Source organism: Protopterus annectens, chromosome 10.part0, assembly GCF_019279795.1.
Source record: "Protopterus annectens isolate FY-2018-M chromosome 10.part0, PAN1.0, whole genome shotgun sequence".
Classification (NCBI taxonomy): Eukaryota; Metazoa; Chordata; order Ceratodontiformes; family Protopteridae; genus Protopterus; species Protopterus annectens.
In genome coordinates this window covers 573637172-573657602 of record NC_056744.1, presented here as the reverse complement: position 1 = coordinate 573657602, position 20431 = coordinate 573637172, and the positions used below count along the sequence as shown (strand labels likewise).

At 40.9% G+C, this 20431-nt stretch overlaps 1 protein-coding gene across 2 annotated transcripts in view; it reads right to left on the bottom strand.

Annotated features, from left to right (window-relative positions):
* SZT2 (SZT2 subunit of KICSTOR complex) overlaps nucleotides 1-20431 on the bottom strand; it is a 3556133-nt gene that overhangs the window by 175386 nt on the left and 3360316 nt on the right. For both annotated transcript variants that reach the window (XM_044085412.1, XM_044085413.1), the window contains one exon: nucleotides 7696-8182. In XM_044085412.1, coding sequence (XP_043941347.1) covers nucleotides 7696-8182 — 487 coding nt within the window. The remainder of the gene's footprint in view (nucleotides 1-7695; nucleotides 8183-20431) is intronic.

Sequence of the window (20431 nt, the reverse complement as noted above, 5' to 3'; positions counted from 1 at the left end):
GACAAACCATTGAGATGATAAACATTTTAGGTGCTTGTATGAATATGAAAGAATGTTTTTAGATTTTTTAACACTGATTTGGACTTTACGAAGAATATTAGGTGACTATCAATATAGATATGTATTTCATATGGGGTACTTTTTAGCAGTGTAATAATGTGAATTTAAATAGTCGTGTTTCTTGAAATTTCTAGGGGATTGACTAGCTGTGGCTATCGGCATGGCTTTTAATTGACTAGTTATGTAATGAACTCAAGAGAAATTTCTTTTACTCTGAAGAAGTCCCAAGGCATTAGAGGGACGAAAGCGCTAAGTGTGCATAATAAATGTTTCTTTTTTAATTATTTAGCTTATTTTATTAAAGAGATTTATTTGTGCTTCCTCACTTTATGTGATTTACTTGGTGATTTAACACTTTTTTACCACTGTCTGGGATGCTTTTGGTGGCTAGTAAAACCCCTAGGTGCACACCAGATGAACCTTGATTGCCTTCATTGTAGGACAGTTGTACAAGGTCTTGAGGATCAGACTGCTGTCCTTCCTGCAAAGGAAGATCTTTGCACCCCTGCTGTTGATGACTGTTTATACCTCTGGACCAGAAACTGCGCCAAAGGTTACCACCTCTATATGTTAGCTACTTCCGGATCTCTGTTGAGGTTGACATTGCTGAGAACCAGAGCAGCCATGAGTTGACCCCAGTGCATCCTAGAACACATATATTAAGGAGTCAGGAATTAAATAAAAAGTACAGTTTTGTACCTACCATAAATGTAGATGTTCGAGGATTCCATTGCTGCAGTCCTTACTATTGGGTATAGTCCCGTGTCCAGTCGGCGAATACCAGAGAGGTATATTGATCGTCGCGGTCAGGCGCATTAGACTGTCGTCCAGTAATGGGTACTACCGCGCATGACGGCATATCATCAGTCTTCTTGCCTTCTTGGAGATGTCAGAAGACCCTAAACAAAAGACAAAAAAAAAAATCAAAACACCAACACAAAACAATAATAACATAAAATATAAACACTCACAATCACAACCACAACCACCCACAGAGGGACAGAGGGGAGGTAGGGAGAGGATGATTCCATGGAATCCTATCTACATTTATGGGTAGGTACAAACTGTACTATGTTCTCTGCCTTCCCATTGCGCAGTCAACTTAATTCCCTTAGAATCCCAGAATAAGGGGGCAAGGAATCATAAAAGATCATAAAAAGAAGCAAGCTGACAAAACACCTTGCAAAAAAACAGCTGGCAAAAAACCAGCCTAGGACTTAGAGTGCATAGGAAGGAAGGTATGCTTGCAGAAAAAAGTAACTGCTGCCTCAGTATAGCTCTCCAAAATATCCTTCAGTTGCCCCGTGAAATGCTGCTGTGGAATGAGGCAGTATCCCCAGTGGAAGGCCTCCTCCCATGGGAATAACAAAATGCAATATGGGACAAAATCAATGCAATGCATTGTTTGATCCACCTAGTTTGCCAGTTTGTTGAAAGCAAAAGAAACAAACAACTGCTGAGACTGCCTAAAAAAACAACTGCTGACTGAGTAATAGCATGTCCTGCTTAAGTAATAAAGTATTAAAATGTACATCCTGTTTATTTCTTTCTTTTTCCCTATCTTTTTGAATGTAGGCAAAGGAATGCAAAATGAATAAATAAGGTAAGCCACACTAACCACCACCTTAGCATAGGAGATTAGTAACGTGGAAATACCTCATTAGTACTTAAATCAAGGGGGGCCTGACTGCCATAAAAGTGGGCTGCACCGCAGACTGCCCTTCTTTTCAGAAGTAATAATAGCCAAAAAAAAGCAGTATTGACAAATTCACCATTTCCATTCAGCGTGCCCGTCCAAGGAGTAGTAGAGTTTCCAAAAAGGATGTAGAGTGTTTTCCCAACACTAAATAGGGTTGCTGGGGGAGTAGCCTCTCCCTAGGGGGTTTTACCGCTTGAGGAAAACAAGCAAAACAATTGATGGTCACAAAACTAATGGTGGGTCACAATGCTTGCACTGAGAATGTTGCAGGAAGAGAAGGGACCTTGAAGAAGGACAGACCTAGTAAGATATTGAAAAAGATAAATTCTAGCCTTACTCAAATTCTAAAAATTCCTCTCCCAAATAACAAAATTTAAATTATTTCCATTTTGTTGTAAGGCATTGCTTTCCTTGTTTATTCCATCTAGCTTTCTATAATCACATTTAAAACTGTGTTGAGACACAGAGAGTGCCTGTGTGTCCATTGAAGAGATCAGATGTTCACTGCAAGAGAGAGTGAAGCTTGATTGAGAGCAGATGACCGTCCCATGGGGATATAGATGCGGGGGCCAATCTTTAGTACCAGGGAGGCCGAGGTACAGACCAGAGTAGAGGGTACTAGTGTTGCCGAGGCCAATCTGAGCTATCAAAAATCATCCTTTGCCTGTCCTGTCCTGTACTTTTACAGTACCTTTGGAAGAAGAGGCAGAGAGGTGAAGGCATACAGATGAAGGCTTGTCCCAACTGAAGATAGAGCAGGAAACTCTCCAAGCTGTGTGGTGAAAAGTGGTGTGCAAAACTGTGGCAGCTGGGAAGCCAGTGGTTCAGCGAATGGAGATCCCATCTTTGTTCCCCATGACACTGTCAATTCCTGATGTGCTCCAAGATTCAACATCTGCTTTGTGGTTTCCATGATTTGTCTGCTTAACACATCTGCTAAGGAGTTCTGGTGCACTGGCGGAAAACTTGCAGGAAGAAGCCGGTGCAAGCGTATCGAAGTGAAAATCATTTGCATGTTGCATAGAGGATAAGAGTTGGTTCCCTTGTTCCTGTTGGTTACCACATGACAGTTGTGTTGTCTGTTAGAATCAGAACCTGCACTGGAAGATCCTTTTCCTTGGCCTGCAGCCAGCAATGCGAACTGTGCTGCTAACACATTTATTATGTTGATATGTAGATGCTGTAGTCTGGCAGGCTCTTTGTCTTGTATCCACTTTTACATTTAGATGAGCTCCCAAGCAATGTCTGAGGCATCTGTCCAAAATCTGACTCTCTGGCGGGTCACAGAGAGTCCTTGTTTAGGGTGGACATTCTGAGGAGCCCACAAAATACTTGAATTCAAGGCATTAGGTAAATGAACCGACAGTGTCTAAATCCTGGCAGTGCTGTCCATCATATACATTATTGAGATATTATTGGCTTTTCAGATAGTTGGGTTTGGCATTGGGAAGCACCAGATCACAAGATGCAATGCTTGAATGAGTTGAAGACTTGTCAGCACGGACTCATGAGACTGATGAGATAGTTGATGCAGCAAAGTTTGTTACTCCTGGGTTGTCCAAGTTAAAAGGCTGTTCTGCTGCTGTATTCAGTCTACACCCAGATGTCTTCTGGGGCCTTGAGGGTACTTTACTTCTGGGAGATATCTTCCCATAGCATCTCCTAGGTATCTTAGCACTGCTATAAGATATTCCAGATGCTCTTATTTTTCTTAGGCTCTTCTGGGCCAGAACCTAAATAAGGATAGAGAATAAGGGTCCTTGTAGCTGAAGTAAGCTATCAGTAAGCCCAGAACACTGGAGAATACAGTGAACAGTAGATAAGCCAAAGATAAAATGCAAGGGCAAGTAATGAGAATGAGATAATGAGCCTTTCCAGCTTGAATCTGTGAGCATAACTGATATGCTTATGAAGCTGCAACATAGTTGTAAGCTTCTTGAGACATAAAGTGATGATTGCCAGTGATCAATGTAAAGCAGGTATGCGTCAACATAACGCCAACATCTTGATGAGATAAATGTCCAGATAGTGTCCAAAAGAGATAAATCCAAAAGTGTGTCTCCACTCTGTCCCTTACAAGAACTAAAAACACCTTTCTAAATCCTAGGCCCCCTTACAGGCAAGTGTGGAATGATGTCCAACACCCATCTGTCTTGAGTAATCTTGAGTAAGATCCTTTGAACAGCAAAGGGAGACTTCCAAAGAATCTACAGGCAGTTGAAAGACGAGAATCATGTGGTAGCTGAAAAGGCAGGACCCTTACCTCACCAGAAGTCTAGGACTGACCAGAAGTCTGGAGCAGGCTAAAGTCTGAAAGGGGCTTCCTGTTCCTTGAGCCCTAGACCTACTACCCCTACCCTACCACCAGGAGACCTAAATTCTTCACCCATAGCAGGCCCCTTCTAATATGTCTTCCCCTAGGCAACAAAAAAATTCTACTGCAAAAAATCTTGTACTTTTTCCTGTCCTTTTCTTGTTTTATCCACCATTTCTTGATCTCCACACATCATCAACTGCCAAATCAGACATCAGACTTGCTCCTTCAGACCAAAAAGGAGCATCCATCACTCCTTGTCAAATTGCGATCCTCCAAAGGCATGCAGCTCAAACAACAGTGCCTAAGGCAGCCAAACTCGGCCAGCAAAGCATCATTGCAAACTTGCATTGCAAACTTGTGCATCCCCAACTGTTCAGCTCTGTAAACTAACATAAGCAAGCTCCCACAAGTTCTACCTTTTCAATACCTTCCCTTTTTAATTTTTCTTTGAGATTCAATTGTGAAATTCACATGAACTGATATTTCAAGATGTGAACACTATAATTCCCCGCCTATACCTCTCCTTGCCCCACCTATCTAACAGTTTGACTTTCACCCACAGTAACCCCAGGATACTTGTCAGGCTTAACAGGATTTAGGGAGTGAGAAGGTCTTTTTCAAGGTCGCCCTAGGGCCGGCTGAGAAATACTTATGAGCTTCCCACCTATACGCTAAACAGGCAGCAATGAATCAGAAAGGAGGCATCCCTGAGCTTTCATTTAGAAGTATATATGCGTGAATCCACCACAGGGAAGCCAGGATGTATATCTAACAAAACAATGAAAGGTAAACTCAGGAACCTGTTCAAAACTGTCAAACTCTGGTTCCACCTCTAGGCCTCATCAGGAGGGAGGGCCCATAGAACCTCTAATCAATCAGTAATCAAATCTTCTGCCATTTAAGCATATGTTTCTTAGGTACAGAACCCGAAAGGCTAGGAGAAGCCCACTGAAGCTGAAGTTACCTACCTCTAAAAAGCAGTTTGGCAACAGAAGGAGGCTCTCTTTGGGAAGACTGGATCACCGACTATAACAATAAGGACTGCAGCAATGGAAGACGAAGAACATCAGCAGAAAGGGTTTTGCTTTCCTTTTCCATGTTCTCCCGAGCAGCCTCAATTTTTGTGTTGAAAAGAGCAGCCCCATCAAGGGTACATTGGTATAGGTTATCTTGGTTTTCTTAGCAAAGTCAGGTGCAGTCAGATGTGGTGATAAACAGCATGAGTGGCACTTGCTTTTCAAGCTGCACCAGCAGCTGAAATGTGTGCAAGTCACATGGTGAGGTTGGCAACTAAAGACACAGTTGCCTTCTGTGACTGCAATTTAAGTTTATGCTGTTATCTGATAACTCGTCCAACGAATGGCTTATTTCATCCAACTGTTCTTGCTGGAATCTTAACATATGAGACAGGTAGCTTAGTATTCTCAAGAACGACAGACCAGGGCTATGCAAATACACTTCCCAAATCTATTCATGACCCTTGACTCATCTGATGGATAGACAACTATGCAGTACTGAAATTGTTTTAAAGGCATCCAAAGTCATGATATAATCAGGTTTAGGTGTCACAGTCCAGCAGGTCCAGTCTTTGAGAGGCTGCAAGACCTTGTTTGGTCTCCTAAGGAGACCACTACAGAATCATCCTGTCTATAGGAGGGACTACTCAAGCAGAAGATGGGGGGGGGGTGGCGGTTAGGAAAGCCTCCTGCATGATCTTTTCAAAAGATGTTATATGGGCTGTGCATCATTTCCTTTTATGTTTCATCATTTGAAATACTATCTAAATTTGGGGTCACCAAGAGGGAATGGGGAGACTCCGCATTTTCTTTGTCCTTAATATCTGTAGTCAGTAACTCTGGAGAGTACATAAGCTTCCTGCAAGGAAATGTCCATGGTCAAAGGAAAGTGCTAGCATATGCAGAATCAACAATGCAAGGTACAGGGCATCAACCCCTGCTGCTGGTGATCAAAACCAGCCAATGCCAGCATCAACACAGACTGAACAGGCATTAAGTTTGGCACAGCCTGACCACAACAGAATGCCTGACAAACCCATGCACAAGAGATCCAGTGTGAAAGGTCTCTGCAGTGAAGGCCTGGTGGCCCACCCATCCAAGCTCAGCTTCGACAGAATTGGTGCCAAGGGTGATCAACAGCTCCCAACTCAGAGGCCACATGACCCAGCAACACTGATAGCATCACCATCTAGACTGTCAACACCAATGACAATACCAACAGCAATATCATAGGCTGCTGACAGACAAATCTACTGAAAATTATACTGCAGACTGGTAGTTTGATTCAAGCCTCCTCAGTATTGGTGCCTAAATGTGGTACACTGAGGAAAATAAGGAACATTTAACAGAAATACCATGTACTTGAGCAGGCATCCCTACTCACTTGTGTAGTACAGGGGGAAGAGTCATCAGGAATTCTTCACTAAACTCTCTGAAATGCTTAGAATCAGACAAGGTAAACTCAGTTCTATCCAGATTAATTGGAGATTTTTTTCTGTCAAAATCCTAACAGGTAGTTTGGGCAAACTAGCAGGTAAATGCTATAATTAAGTAATTAAGTATAATTTCACTTTTTTATAGTCTATGCTTCTAAGGTTGTGGACCAGGAGATGATTCTCTAACCTTGTTAGGTTTATGCTTTTCTTTTTATATCAGGAAAAAAAAACACTCCTAGTCACAGCAATGAGATTGGCCCTTGAATTTGAGGGAGTCAATCGGAAAGCGGTAATCAAAGTCAAAGCTCCATCTGGTGGTGGAATGGAGCATTTTGTCTCATTCTAAAGGAACTGAACCTTGCTCCATTCTAAACAACCGTGTTCTTCCCATCACTAACAATAGTCAGAGTAAAAAGCTTTATAAATATCACTGGCAGCAGAAAAAAGTGCCATTCAGCTAACCAATAATACATAAAGACAGCTTAACTTTTTTAAACACTTTACTCTCCATTATAATCCAAAACTTCTGAACAACAGAAAATGGAAAGTAACACAACTGCAAAAAATAGATAACACAACAATAATAAAGTAGCTGAGTAAGAAGACCTACGCAAAAGGAAGGATAAGTGGAAAAACATACTAAAGGCCTATGAAGGGACACAGTTCAGACAAGTACAACTCCTCAAATGAAGCCACAAATAAAAAAGATATAAGCTGTGCTGAGATTTGGAAACACAGAAAAGTGAAAATGAATAAGTATACACTGAAAATAGAAACAAACTGTACAATTTCCTCAAATATATAATAAATTTTGAAAAATTGCATAGGGCAATTCCTTTGATGCTTCTGCTTCAATGTGTGGCAAAACAGAATTTGATGGGAAGCTCTTTTGGCAGAGTATTATGGGTAAAAGGGAATGATGGCTAGTAGCCAGGGAAAATTTCAGATGCCGAGCTGCCTAAGACAATAGTCCTACTGTTGATGAGGATGGACACCCCCATACTAGAACAGTACTTATTTCTTATCTAACCTTCACAAAGTGTACTGGGTATTGTTCCACTGGAAACTATAAATTATTATTGTGAGTATGCATGACCACTACAAGTCCAATCATACAATGCAGCTACCCAAACATGCATACATACCACTTAACATCTATGTACATACCAGCTGGGGATCAATGTCAGATATGGATTTGCTCTCCACAGCATTAAGCAGTTCTTCCAGTTCTGCAAAGGACAGCTTGTTCATTTTTAGCTTATCTGTTGAAAGGTGCTCTCCTAGAAATAGACGCTGCCACAAAATGTCTCGTCGACAATGGGCCTTGGCCTGGTGTACCATGAGAGTAATCTTCTTTTGTGATGATGTAACTTCTGAAGCTAACAATGGGAAAAGCGGAGAAGCATAGTATAAACCTGGTGCCATTTTCACCTGTGGACCACTTGTATAAAATTCACTTGAGTCATCTCCTTCATCCCAAGAGTCCACCTCAGTCTCTCTAGGTCTTCCATTCTCTTTTTCCCAGGTGGATTTACCGCCCGGAATTTCCAATGGTTCTCTATGTATCCTAGGCAACCTCTTAAAGCGGCGCATGTCAGCAGTTAGTCTTGGAAATAACTCACGTTGACTGGTCATAATAACGTAGAAGCATAACCTACAATAAAGCAAAACAGACAGCATTACTTATTGCCCACAAAAGCAGCATTTCTAATGAAAGACTCTACAAATGCATTCCAAATGTACTCACTATTTGGAAATAACATCACATACAGTTGCCCACAATCACTAAATCTATTTTTATTTTATTTACATGCAGTTTAGTCTCATTAGGCTAGTGGCCTCTTTTCAGGGAGACCCTTAGTGGTTGTTGTTGTTGCTGTTGTTGTGTCTTTCGGCTTTTTCCCGGTTATGGGTCGCCACAGCGGAACTCCGGTCCGCTAATGATTGGCAGTAGATTTTTTGCGTGCCGAGTTGCCAGCCCTGACGCACAACCTTCAATGAAGGTATGCCCATTCACGCATGTCTCCACACAGAAGATGCTCTTGCTGAGAATCGAACAGGACAAAGTCTTACTGTGAGGCGTATTCGTACTAATTAGGGGAAATTTGACCAGGCCATTGGTCTATGGGATCTTTTACATACTGCAGAACTACCATAAATTCAGGCAGACAAGGCCTCAGTTTAATATCTTACCTGAAGGAAGGCCAGTAATGCACAGCAAGGTTCATACTGTAATAAGATGAAATCTTACTTGGGGTTGCAAGACTGAAGGCAAAGTGCATGAAAAGTGTAATGTTATCCTAGTGCACACAAACCCTGGAATGTGATATGGTACTGATTTATCAAAATGACTGTGACTACAACAAATCACTTTCAAAGCTCATTATTTCAAAACACACATCCAAAGGTAATTCAGCAATAACAGTATACAAGATTTGTAATGCTATCTAAATCAGAGAAAACCAATAAAGAAGAAAACAGGAAAGAAAGTACAGTTGTGTAAAATCTTACCTAATGGTAGATGTCCTTCTCGTCACTGTTGTACGCTCCTTAAGTAGTGTAGGGCATAAGGGTAATGTCCGGCTGTACCATCCTCAGAAATGGCAGTCCCAGAAGGAATGCCATTCCAAGGAACAGAAAGAAGGATGGCCCTAGCAAAACCAGCTCTAGCTCTGGAAATTCCATCCAACTTGCAGTGCTTAATAAATGCATGCACAGAAGTCCAGGTAGTTGTCTCAAGAACAGTTAGTATAATAAATGTATGCACAGAAGTCCAGGTAGCTGGTCTCAAGAACAGTTAGTATCCAAACCCTTGAGAAAAGTACCAGAAGAAGCCACAGCTCTAGTAGAATTAGCCTTAAAGGCTCTTACCATGAAAGGAATAACAAAAATAAATAGCTTTAGAGCTCCAAGAAGAAATAGTCTGCTTGACACCACTAATCCTAGGGATCTAGATGAAAGGAAAAAACGTGCTGATCAGATTTTCTAATTGTCTTAGCCTTATCCAAATAAAGTCTGAGTTGTCTGCGCACATCCAATGTGTGCAGCACCTTCTCGCTGGCAGATTGCGGAGAAGGAAAAAATGGGCAAATGAACAGACTGATTAAGGAACAACTCATTCAATACCTTGGGCACAAAAGAAGAATTAGTACGCAAGGACACCCTGTCCTTATGTAACACCAAAAAAAGAGGACATGCCATAAGGGCTTGAAGCTCAGACACCCATCTGGCAGAAGTAAGGGCTAACAAAAGTACAGTCTTCGAACAGCAATGCTGCAAGGAAGCTGAAGTTGCAAGCTCAAAAGAAGCCTAAGTGAATTTTTCCAAAACAGAATTAAGATCTCAGGGAGGAAGAACAGGCTTCTTGGGAAGCTTAATAAGAAGGACACCTTTAAGAAATTGCTTAGCTTCACATCTAGAAGCTAAAGGAGGAGAAAAAAGAAGACAAGCAGAGACAGCTGATAAGTGGGTCTTAACAGAAGGATAAGCCAAACCAGCATTGAGCAATTCACAGAGATAACAGAGATCCAAAGGAACATCCACCAAAAGCAGATCCAGGTTACGAGAAAAACAGGAAATCGAAAATCTCTTCCATTTGGATAAGTGGAATTTCCTAGCCTCCTGCAGGACCCTAACCACATCCTCAGAAAAACAGTGTCAATGTGGAATCAAAACAATATCACCCAGAGTGTCAGCTGAAGAGTGGACAGGTGGGGATGGGTGAGAGATCCCTTGTCTTGTGTGAGTAGTTTCACCCTGTGAGGTAAATTGTGATGATTGTCCATGGCTAAATGCAGAAGAAGAGGGAACCTATGCTGTCTCGGCCAAAAGGGAGTCACCAAAAAGCTTTTGGAAGCATCCTGTTGAATTTTGAACAGGAATTTTGGGATGAGGGGAAGGGGAAAAAAGTGTAAAGAAACATCCCCTTCCAAGAAAAAACATTGGGCATCCACCTTTCAAACCAGAAGGCCTGGGACTCTGGCACAAAAAAAAGAGGAAGGTGTTTGTTCAGAGGGAAGGCAAAAAGATCTATTTGAGGTGTACCCACTAGTGGAAATGTACAAAAATACACCTCTGTGAAGCATCCATTCATGGGATTGAGTTAAGGACCTGTTCAGAGTATCTGGCTCAGTAATTTGAACTGAGGGAATGAAAACTGCTTGAAGAGTCACTTGATACTAGAAAGCAAGTTCCCATACCAGGAGTGCCAACCAGCAAAAAGGATAAGATCTTATCCCCTCCTGTTTGTTTACATACCATATCACTGTGGTATTATCTGTAAACACCTTGACAGGTCCCAGAGAGAGTACGAAAAGCCTGAAGAGCCAACAGAATAACTCTCATCTCTTTGACACTGATGTGGTCCTTTTGTCAAAGAGGTGACCAAACACCTTGCACCTTTAGGGAGCCAAATGCTGCTCCCCATTCCACCTCTGAAGCATCTGTGAACAGCTCCTAAGAGGGAAGAATGGGATGAAAAGGGAGCCCTAGATTTAGAGATAACTGCTGATTCCACCACTGAAGTTCTTTCTTGAGACAAGGCAGAAGAGGAACTACACATTCAAGGGGATATGCATGTTGAAGCCAAACTGACTTCAGAAACCACTGAAAGTTTCTCATGTGGAGTTTGGCCAGAGGAAGTATAGGAATGGTGGAGGCCATGAACTTCAGAGCTCTCAGAATTCCCTGGCTGTTATAGAGGCCAGAGGAAGAAGAGTTTGAAAAAAGGAAATGAGTGTTAAAGCCTTGAGGGGGGTGCCAGCATAGACACAGTCTGGATCCTGCACTCCAGAAATACACGGTCCTGAGAAGGAGCCAGAAAACACTTTTTGAAGTTTATTGTGTACCCGAGGTTTTGCAGAAGGGAAATGGCAAAATGATTTTGCAGCAAGACCTCTGGAGAAGATGCCTGAAACAGGAGGTTGTCCAAGTAAGGAAAGATCTGGATCCCCTGAAGCCTGCAAAAAGCAATCAAAGGTGGAGCCACAATGGACCCTGGGAACTATCACCCTATAAGCCTGACTAGCCTGGTCTGCAAAGCTATGGAGTGCATCATCATAGAACTCATTAACAGAGACATTGGGAACTTCCAAACATTGGATCCTACCCAGTTTGGCTTTTTTAATGGCAGATCATGTCTCCTAAACCTGGTGGACTTCTTTGAGACAGTTACCAAGGCTTCAGACGAGGAAAAGGAGGCTCACACAACCTACTTAGACCTCGCAAAGGCTTTCAACACCATTCCCCATTCTGGTATTATAGACAAGCTCACCAGCCTGAACATAAACCCCTACATCACTAAATGGGTTGCTAATTGGCTCATGGATAGAACCCAGATGGTGAGAGTTGCAGCCTCTAGGTCCGACTCTAAACCGGTTACAAGTGGCGTCCTCCAGGGCTCATTCCTGCAACTCCTCCTGTTCGGTATATACTTCTCAGAGGTACAGGCAAGCACAGGAGGACTATGGCTGACCAAGTTCGCAGACGACTACAAACTGGGGGCCATAAATGACTCTCCGGCTGATACAGACATCCTCCACAAGGGTCTCACTGAGATGGATACCTGGTGTCAAAATCATGGCCTCACTCTAAATGCCAAAAAGTGCATAGTCATCCCCTTTGGAAAAAAAACAAAGCACCCATGAACTAATACAAAGGTGGTAGTCCCCTACATACAGAGAATGTAATAAGGGATCTGGGGACACAAGTAGATAGTAATCTCTCCTTTGATAATCATATTGCCAAGGTGGTTAGAAAACCCTTCTATGTGGTCCACCTAATCACAAAAGGGTTTGCATCTAGAACAAAAGCGGTTACTGTGCCACTCTACTCATCACTCATCAGACCCATCATAGAGTACAACGCCCCATTTGGGATGTACCTTACAAGACACCTGCAACAGCTGGAAAGACCACAGAAGTACCTTACCAAGAGGATTACTGGCCTCAAAGAAATGCCCTATGCAGCCCGACTGAAGCAACTCCAGCTGTACTTGGTTGCATACCGCTTACTCAGAGGTGCTCTCTGCCTGACATACAAGGCCATGTCCAACCCAGAATTGATGGACATACTCCACCTAAAAAAAAAACAAAAAAACAAATCCCCGAGAGCCACACGCTCTAGAGATATAAACCTCACCACAACGATAAATAGGATGTGCTGGAGGGATAGATTCCTGTCCCAGAGACTCCCCATGCTTTGAACAAGATTCCAATGTACATTAGGCAGAGCCCCTCACTAACACTCTTCAAGAGAAACCTTGACGAGTGGATGGGAAACAGAAAATTTACCCCGGGGATCACTGCAGTGGGCCCTGCTGGACAGAGGCACAGGGAATTTATGGCTCGGCTGGACAGAGGCACAGGGAACTAATCTAAGGGGGTGGGGAAAGCCAACACATTCTGGCTAGGCTTATAGATGCCCTCGGCAGATAGCCAAGTACTTACCTATGAACCTAAAAGAAAACAAATAAATAATGGCACATTCACAATCACTCTGACAGAAATGTGGTGAATGCAAGTGGCTCTGTTTGATGTATTACTATAATAACTGTATGACAGTCTATAAATTAGGTCATATGTGAATTTCAATATTTATTTAAAAACTGGAGTATTTTGTATAAGAGTATTATTTTTTACTAAGTAAAATATTTCTACATTTTATGTAGTAAAACAGTTCAATCTGAAGTAATAAGAAGTGTCATAATAATGGGAATCTCAGAGAGATGCACAGATAACTGCAGTTCCAGAACTCCAGGGAATACTGAAGCATATACAGCAGCTAAAGTTTTACTTCCCAGAAAAGTGTAATGCATTTCAAGAACAAAGTAAAATCTGCCACATCCCACTAATGAGTTTAGTAATAGCCACAATGAAACACAGAGGAGCATACCTCTCAACTGTACAGATTTTCGCAGAATGTCCAGATTTTTGCCTCATATTTTTTATCTGTTTTTCATAAAATGGCAAATTAGTGGCAAATCATTAAAGACTGAAGTTATAAAATAATGAGAGACATTTCAGACTTCATTCCCTTCAGAAAATTCATGCTAATGCAAAACCTGCTATTCTATCTAAGTTTGTAAGAGCAATATTTAAAAATTGTCCTTATTTTGGGATCTATGTCTTACTTTTATTAATGGTTTTGTCCAGATTTCTTGCTCTAAGAGGTTGAAAGGTATGACTAGTGGTGTTACTAAATAATCAAGAGTCATTTGTAGCCTCCACTGAAACTAAAGCAAACATCTTTCTTTTTTGTAAAACACAAGTTTGCAGCTGTGTTTGTTAGCAAATGCAAAACGTCAATCTGCTGACTCATACCAGCACAGACAGGTGAAACATACAGAGTATGGACATGACAAAGTATTGTTTTAAAACTTTCCAAATTTTTTAACATTTTTTTTATTTTGCATTTTCTTCTTCTCCCTGTATGCATGACCTAGCCTTACATGCCTCTTACAATATTGCTACGTTAACTCTGCTGCTCTTCATACCACTACTCATACTGTACTGCTCCTACCAATTATTTTTTACTAAACTCTTCTGTATACATCCAATTTTGCAGTACTGAAATAAATTCTTATACAGTGACTATGGAGGAGGAGACCATTTACATGCTATTGTATATATATGTGTTTGTGTGTATGTATATGTATATGTATATATATATGTGTGTGTGTGTGTGTGTGTGTATATATATATATATATATATACAGATTACATATATATATATATATATATATATATATATATATATATATATATATATATAAATGTTACAGTAATGGTGGTCTATGATGTGCTATATATCAACCTAGAATATCGCTACTGTAAATGTATTTTCTTAGCCCAGGTCATGCATGAAAATGTCCCTTGAACTAGTATGCTTAACAAGTCAACAAATGTATATATAAGTAAAAAAGTAAGACATTTTCTATTTCAAATATTTTTTAAACATCTTTATTGAAATTTATTTTACATTTACAACCATTATACATCATATATATTGTTATATATAATTTAATCCGACCAACATTATATAAATTATTCAGTGACTGCCTTCTCTTAAACCTCATTCCTCCTCTAAACCATTTTTTCTGCATGAATTGTTCCATAAATTTCCATTTCATTAAAACAAGAGGCATCTTTATTAAGTTATCACTTACGACATAGGCAATCATACATTGATATAAATAAAAACAAACCATATTGAGATATTTTTAGCTGCAAATATTATACATCACTTATAATATATCCAGTCATTGTCAGTCAAACATTACACAGTGCATTCAAATCCTGCCTTCTTTTAAACCTCATTCCTCCTCCAAAATATTATTCTGCACATACTCTTCCTGCAATTCCCATTTTTTTCCATGTAATTTGCTTTTACTATTTTCTAAAGATCATATTTCCAGTTGTTTTACCTCTGCTACTATATTCAGTTGGTTTAGACTTTGATTTCCATTTTCTAGTAACTGCTTTTTTTGCAGCCACCATAATTAGACTCAGCAATGTCTTACTACGCTTAGGCAATTCTGATTCTGTAGCAAATCTCAAAAAATCATTTCCTTAGTTATACCAATTTGCTCATCCAGTATTTCTGATAGAGTAGTCTGCAGGGAATTTTTAAAGTCTGCCAACTCATTACACACCCAAAAATATACTCCCAATTACCTCTTTCTTTCCCATCACACCTCCAGCATTTGCTATCTACCTTTCTGTTTCAAATATTGACACTACAAAATAGGAATACACCATGACTGAACAATATCCCTACCATGAATAAAACGTAATGTGAATTACCCACTCTTTGATGATGCATTGCCATAAAGAAACTGTCATTCTGCGTACAAGTTAAAACATGTTATTCATCTAATCTGATGACATCTTACAGTTTCTTCAAATGTATTAAAAAATGTATCAAAAATCTCTAAGGCTGATTTCCTCCTCCATAGTCACTCTATAAGAATTTCTTTCAATACTGCAAAACAGCTTCTAAGCAGATCTATTATAAATTAAAAGCTAGTCTGCACCATTTAAACTTCAAGGAGGCAATCTTACTGCAAGTAAAAGTATCCACAGTTTATTCAATTTTTTTAAATGTATATAAAAACTAAAATATTTACTTCTAAAATGTTAAAATAAATTTCCCTCCTGCCCAGCTGGGAACGGAATGATATTAATATGCTAAGATGTAAGATATCAATGCATAAAATACACAGGAGAAGGATGATCCAGGGTGCTTGGGATGGCTAGGAGGAATTTCATCTAAATATGTCCAGCCCTGCATGTTTAACACACTTCAGAAATTCAGTTTTTCAAAATGTGGACTGCAGATTAATATATATATATACAGTTTAGAAGTGTCCTTATCTAACTACTAATTTTGCAGTATTTTATGGGGTAGCATAAGGTACTTAAACCTCACTGTTTTTAACTTCTGCTTTGTTCTGCTGGCTTCATTCCAAAGGCATGGAATATAGCCAACCAAAAGTACATATTAAACATTCTAAATAGCTCAGTTGCAGACTACAACCTTGAGACAAAATACAGGAAAACAGCAAGTTTTATAAAACTTACCACAGAATTATTACTTGAGAAGCACGGAGGTCTGTATATAGTAATTATGACTTTGAAAGTGAATGAATCTCAATCATTAAAAAAGGCTTACCTAAAGTAATGATTTTCAACTGTAAGAAGAATAATTCCTGGGTACATACTGCACTTCATTTTTCAAACACTGTATGGGTTTTGGTTTTCCAAGTATATTCTGATGGTTTGAGGAGAGGTGCTTCTTCTAGTGAGGTGAATTGAAAGATTGCAGCTTAGACTGGAAGCTCTGTTCACAAGGTATGCACAAAGTTGAAACCATGAATGACTGCCTGTTGAATTTATGGATTACTGTGAGTTTACTCATCTTGTGGTAGGAAATGTTTGTCTGGTATACCTGAGATGGGAAATACACAAAAGGACTCCTAGTGTAGTCATTTTATTGGACAGAGAGCTCATTATTTAGTTTTCTGTTTTTTTCTGTGCTGCTACAAATTTTGCATGTTTGAGAGGGTTAGCAGTGCCGTGTACGGTCACAAACACCTAGAAAGAAAACTTTCTCTGTAGAGCGGTCCATAAAACTGTAACCTGCAAAGCAGTAACATACTATAAACACTGTGTTTGCCAACAAGCTTAGAGCATGTAGTTGGGCCTCTAGTGGCAACATCTACAGATTTAGTACAATTCAGTACTGTATAAACATTAAAGATAACAGAATTTAATACTGTTCGCACAATCTGCTCCAATAAAGCACCCTTAGTCTGCACAAACAAAGCACCCTAAATAACCTAACCTGAATACACCACCCCCTTGTAGCTCACAAATAAAAGGGGTAGACAGCATGGCTATGCAATTTCCTAACTTCTCCGTACCCAGGTTGGTGGATATGGGCATCTTGAAACAATGTAGCCTTTGTCTCATGTTTACTGACAGCAACTTAATCCTTAAAGAATTAGACAAACTATGCAAGAGGTGTAATAACACAATGACACTGGAGGCTAAATACACATCCACTTCATGTTGTCAAAAACCACACAACCAGCACCCACCTCATACAGCACACACACAAACTAACGTATGCTGAAGCACTTAAAAGCAATCTTCCTGAACAACAAAGATCACCTAGACCGCCTGCTGTTACCTCAGCAAGGTCAAAGGCACTCAGGAAAAAACAAACACCACACATACTGTTACTCTCAGTGGAGCCCCAAATGCTAAGTCCCTAAGGTAATCTAACAGAATTCCCAAGAATCTCATCACAGGGGACTCAGTTGAAAGATATAATGATGTCCCTTTAAACAGACAGAATAAGGAGAAGATAAAAAAAAGTTATGCACTCCCCATAATATTGTATCTTCCAGATCCTTGGATCCAAAAACTTTCATGCTCCTCCCTTTACCCACAATGCCCTGCCAACCTAACATACCTCAGATCGAGTCTGCAGCCCATAGAAGTCAATGGGTAATATATTAAGAGAATTCAAGAAGGTATAGAAAAGGAAAAAAAGAGCTGGAGCTCAAATAATAGTTCTCAAAGTGATGCTCTTACGCCTCTCCAAGAGCAAAGGGAAGGGGGTTAGGATAGCAGAAAGCTGAGGAAGAATGAAAATGGACAACAGAGATATAACATTATGGTGAATACCTAACTTTTTTATATGATGTTTTCATTTTCAACTGATGGGACAGAGTCCTTAGCTAGATGAACCTTGAGTGGTGCTCACGGAAATATATTTAAAAGTACTGTGGAACCAAAGGCAGCTCTGTTTCTAGAAACCATATCTAATTTGTAATGAGCAATAAAAGTATGAATGCTGGACAAAGTAGCAGATGCACAAATATCATCTATAGAAGTTTCTGACCAAAAAGCTGAGGAAACAGCCATAGACTTTGCTCTAGGAGGCTTAGGCAAGGACAGTACTTTTTTTACTATAGACAAAGGTGATGCAACTGGTTAACCATTTGGCTAGTGTAGCTTTAGAAACTGACTTGTCCAATTTGTTAGGTGAGAAGGATACAAACAACTGGTAAGTCTGCCAGACATCTTTGGTTCTATGAAGATAAAAAAAAGAAGTTATGTTCTCACCATAATGTTCCATCTGAGTAGTTGTTTTTCATAGGTTCATACTAGGCTATCTGCCCTAGGGCATTTATAAGCCTAGCCAGAGTGTGTTTGGCTTTCGCCACCCATTTTAAATGAATTTTGCTATGCCCTTTTTTGAGGTTAGTATACTGTGCCTCTAACAGTGACACAGAAGTGATACCCGGGGTAAACCTACTATCTCCCATCCACTCATCAAGATTCCTCTTGAAGAGAGTCAATGAGGGACTCTGCCTAACCTGGACTGGGATTTTATTCCAGAGTGAAGGGAGCCTCTGGGTTATGAATCTGTCCCTCCATCATGTCCTATTTATTTCAGTGCTGAGGTTCAAGTCTCGAGCGTAGCTCGATGGGATTTGGATTTTCTGAGGTGCAGCATGTCCATTAATTCCGGATTGGACATGGCTTTATACGTCAGGCACAGATCGCCTCTGAGCAGGCGGTATGCCACTGAGTAGAGCAGGACTTCCTTTAACCGGGCAGCATATGGCATCTGTTTGAGACCTTTGATCCTCTTGGTGAGGTACTTTTGGGGTCTTTCCAGTTGCTGCAGGTGTCTGGTAAGGTACATCCCAAAAGGGGCATTGTACTCAATTATGGGCCTGATGAAGGATGAGTAAAGAGGCACGATGACCTCCCGATCTAGATGTGAATCCCTTCATGATTAGGTGGGCTATATAAAATGTTTTTCTAACCACTTTGGCCACGTGGTTTTCAAATGAGAGATTGCTATCAACTTGGGTCCCCAGGTCCCTAATTACTTCTTCCGTACTTAATGGATTACCAACTATGTGGTAATTTGTGGGCACTTGTTTTTTGCCAAAGGGGATGACTATACACTTTTTGGCATTTAGCTTAAGGCCATGGCTCTGGCACCAGTTGGCTGTTTCTATGAGGCCCTTTTGGAGGATGCTTGTGTCGGTTGGAGAGTCAATTATGGCGCCTAGTCTGCAGTCATCTGCAAACTTGGTCAGCCACAGTCCTTCCGTGTTGGCCTGTACCTCCGAGAAATATATACCGAACAAGAGAGGTCCCAGGACTGAGCCTTGTGAGACGCCACTTGTAACTGGTTTGAAGTCTGACATGGCTCCAGCAATTCTAAACATGTGGGTTCTGTCCTTGAGCCAGTTTGCAACCCATCTAGTGACATAGGGATTTATATTTAAGCTGGTGAGCTTATCTATAATGCCCGAGTGGGGTATTGTATCGAAGGCTTTTGCGAGGTCCAGGTAGGCTGTGTGGACCACCTTCCCCTCGACAATGGCCTTCGTGACTGTTTCAAAGAAATCGATCAGGTTTAAGAGGCAGGATCTGCCCTTAACAAAGCCTAACTGGGTAGGATCCAGTGTCTGTAGGTCCCCAATATCTTTATTTATGAGGTCCATGATGATCCTTTCCATAGCTTTGCAGACCAAGCTAGTCAGGCTTATGGGGCGATAGTTTCCAGGATCCGTTGAGGCACCACCTTTGTGGAGAGGGACCACTGTTGCTGTACACCACTCTTTGGGTATATATCCTGTAGTAAGGCTGAGATTGAACAGTAGTTTTATGTTTGGGTTTAGCTCTTCTTGGAGTTCATGTAGGACGCAGCCCGGGTCACCGTCTGGTCCCATTGATGCTGTGTTTTTTGCTTTGGAGAGGGCGGCTCTTACCTGAGCATCTGAGATGTCAGGGGGGCAGCACTCTGTTGGGATAGATATTTGCCCTTTTGGTGGGGGGGGGAGGAATTTGCGCTGATCCTGTTAGCTAGGATGTTGGCAATGTCTGTGGGCTCAGTGTATTTTTTGTCATTTTGTACTAATTCTGAGCATATCTGGGAATTCCCACCCAGGTTCCTAACATAACTAAAGAAAGCCTTGTGATTATCCTTAGTGTCCTGTGCAATTTTTCTCTCGAAGCTGGCCTTAGACGATTTTATGAGTGCCCATAGTTTTTTGCTAATACAGATCAGATTGGCCTTCCCTTTTTGGGATTTTGCTCTATCATGTAGTAGCTTCCTCCTTCTATTGTATAGTTTGTTTATGGCTGGGGTCCACCAGACAGGATGCCTGCCTTTGGAGGATTGGCTCTTGGTTTTATTTGGGATTGCATGATCCATGCATTCCTGAAGGTGTTCATAGAATGCGTTTATAAAGGATTCTGCGGTCTGGCCCGTATTTTCCACAGGCCCGGGGGCTTTGAAGGATTCCACCTTGGTTTTGAGGCGTGTGAAATTTGCTTTAGAGAAGTTTTTCACTGTGGTTTTCTGGGCAGGGGGT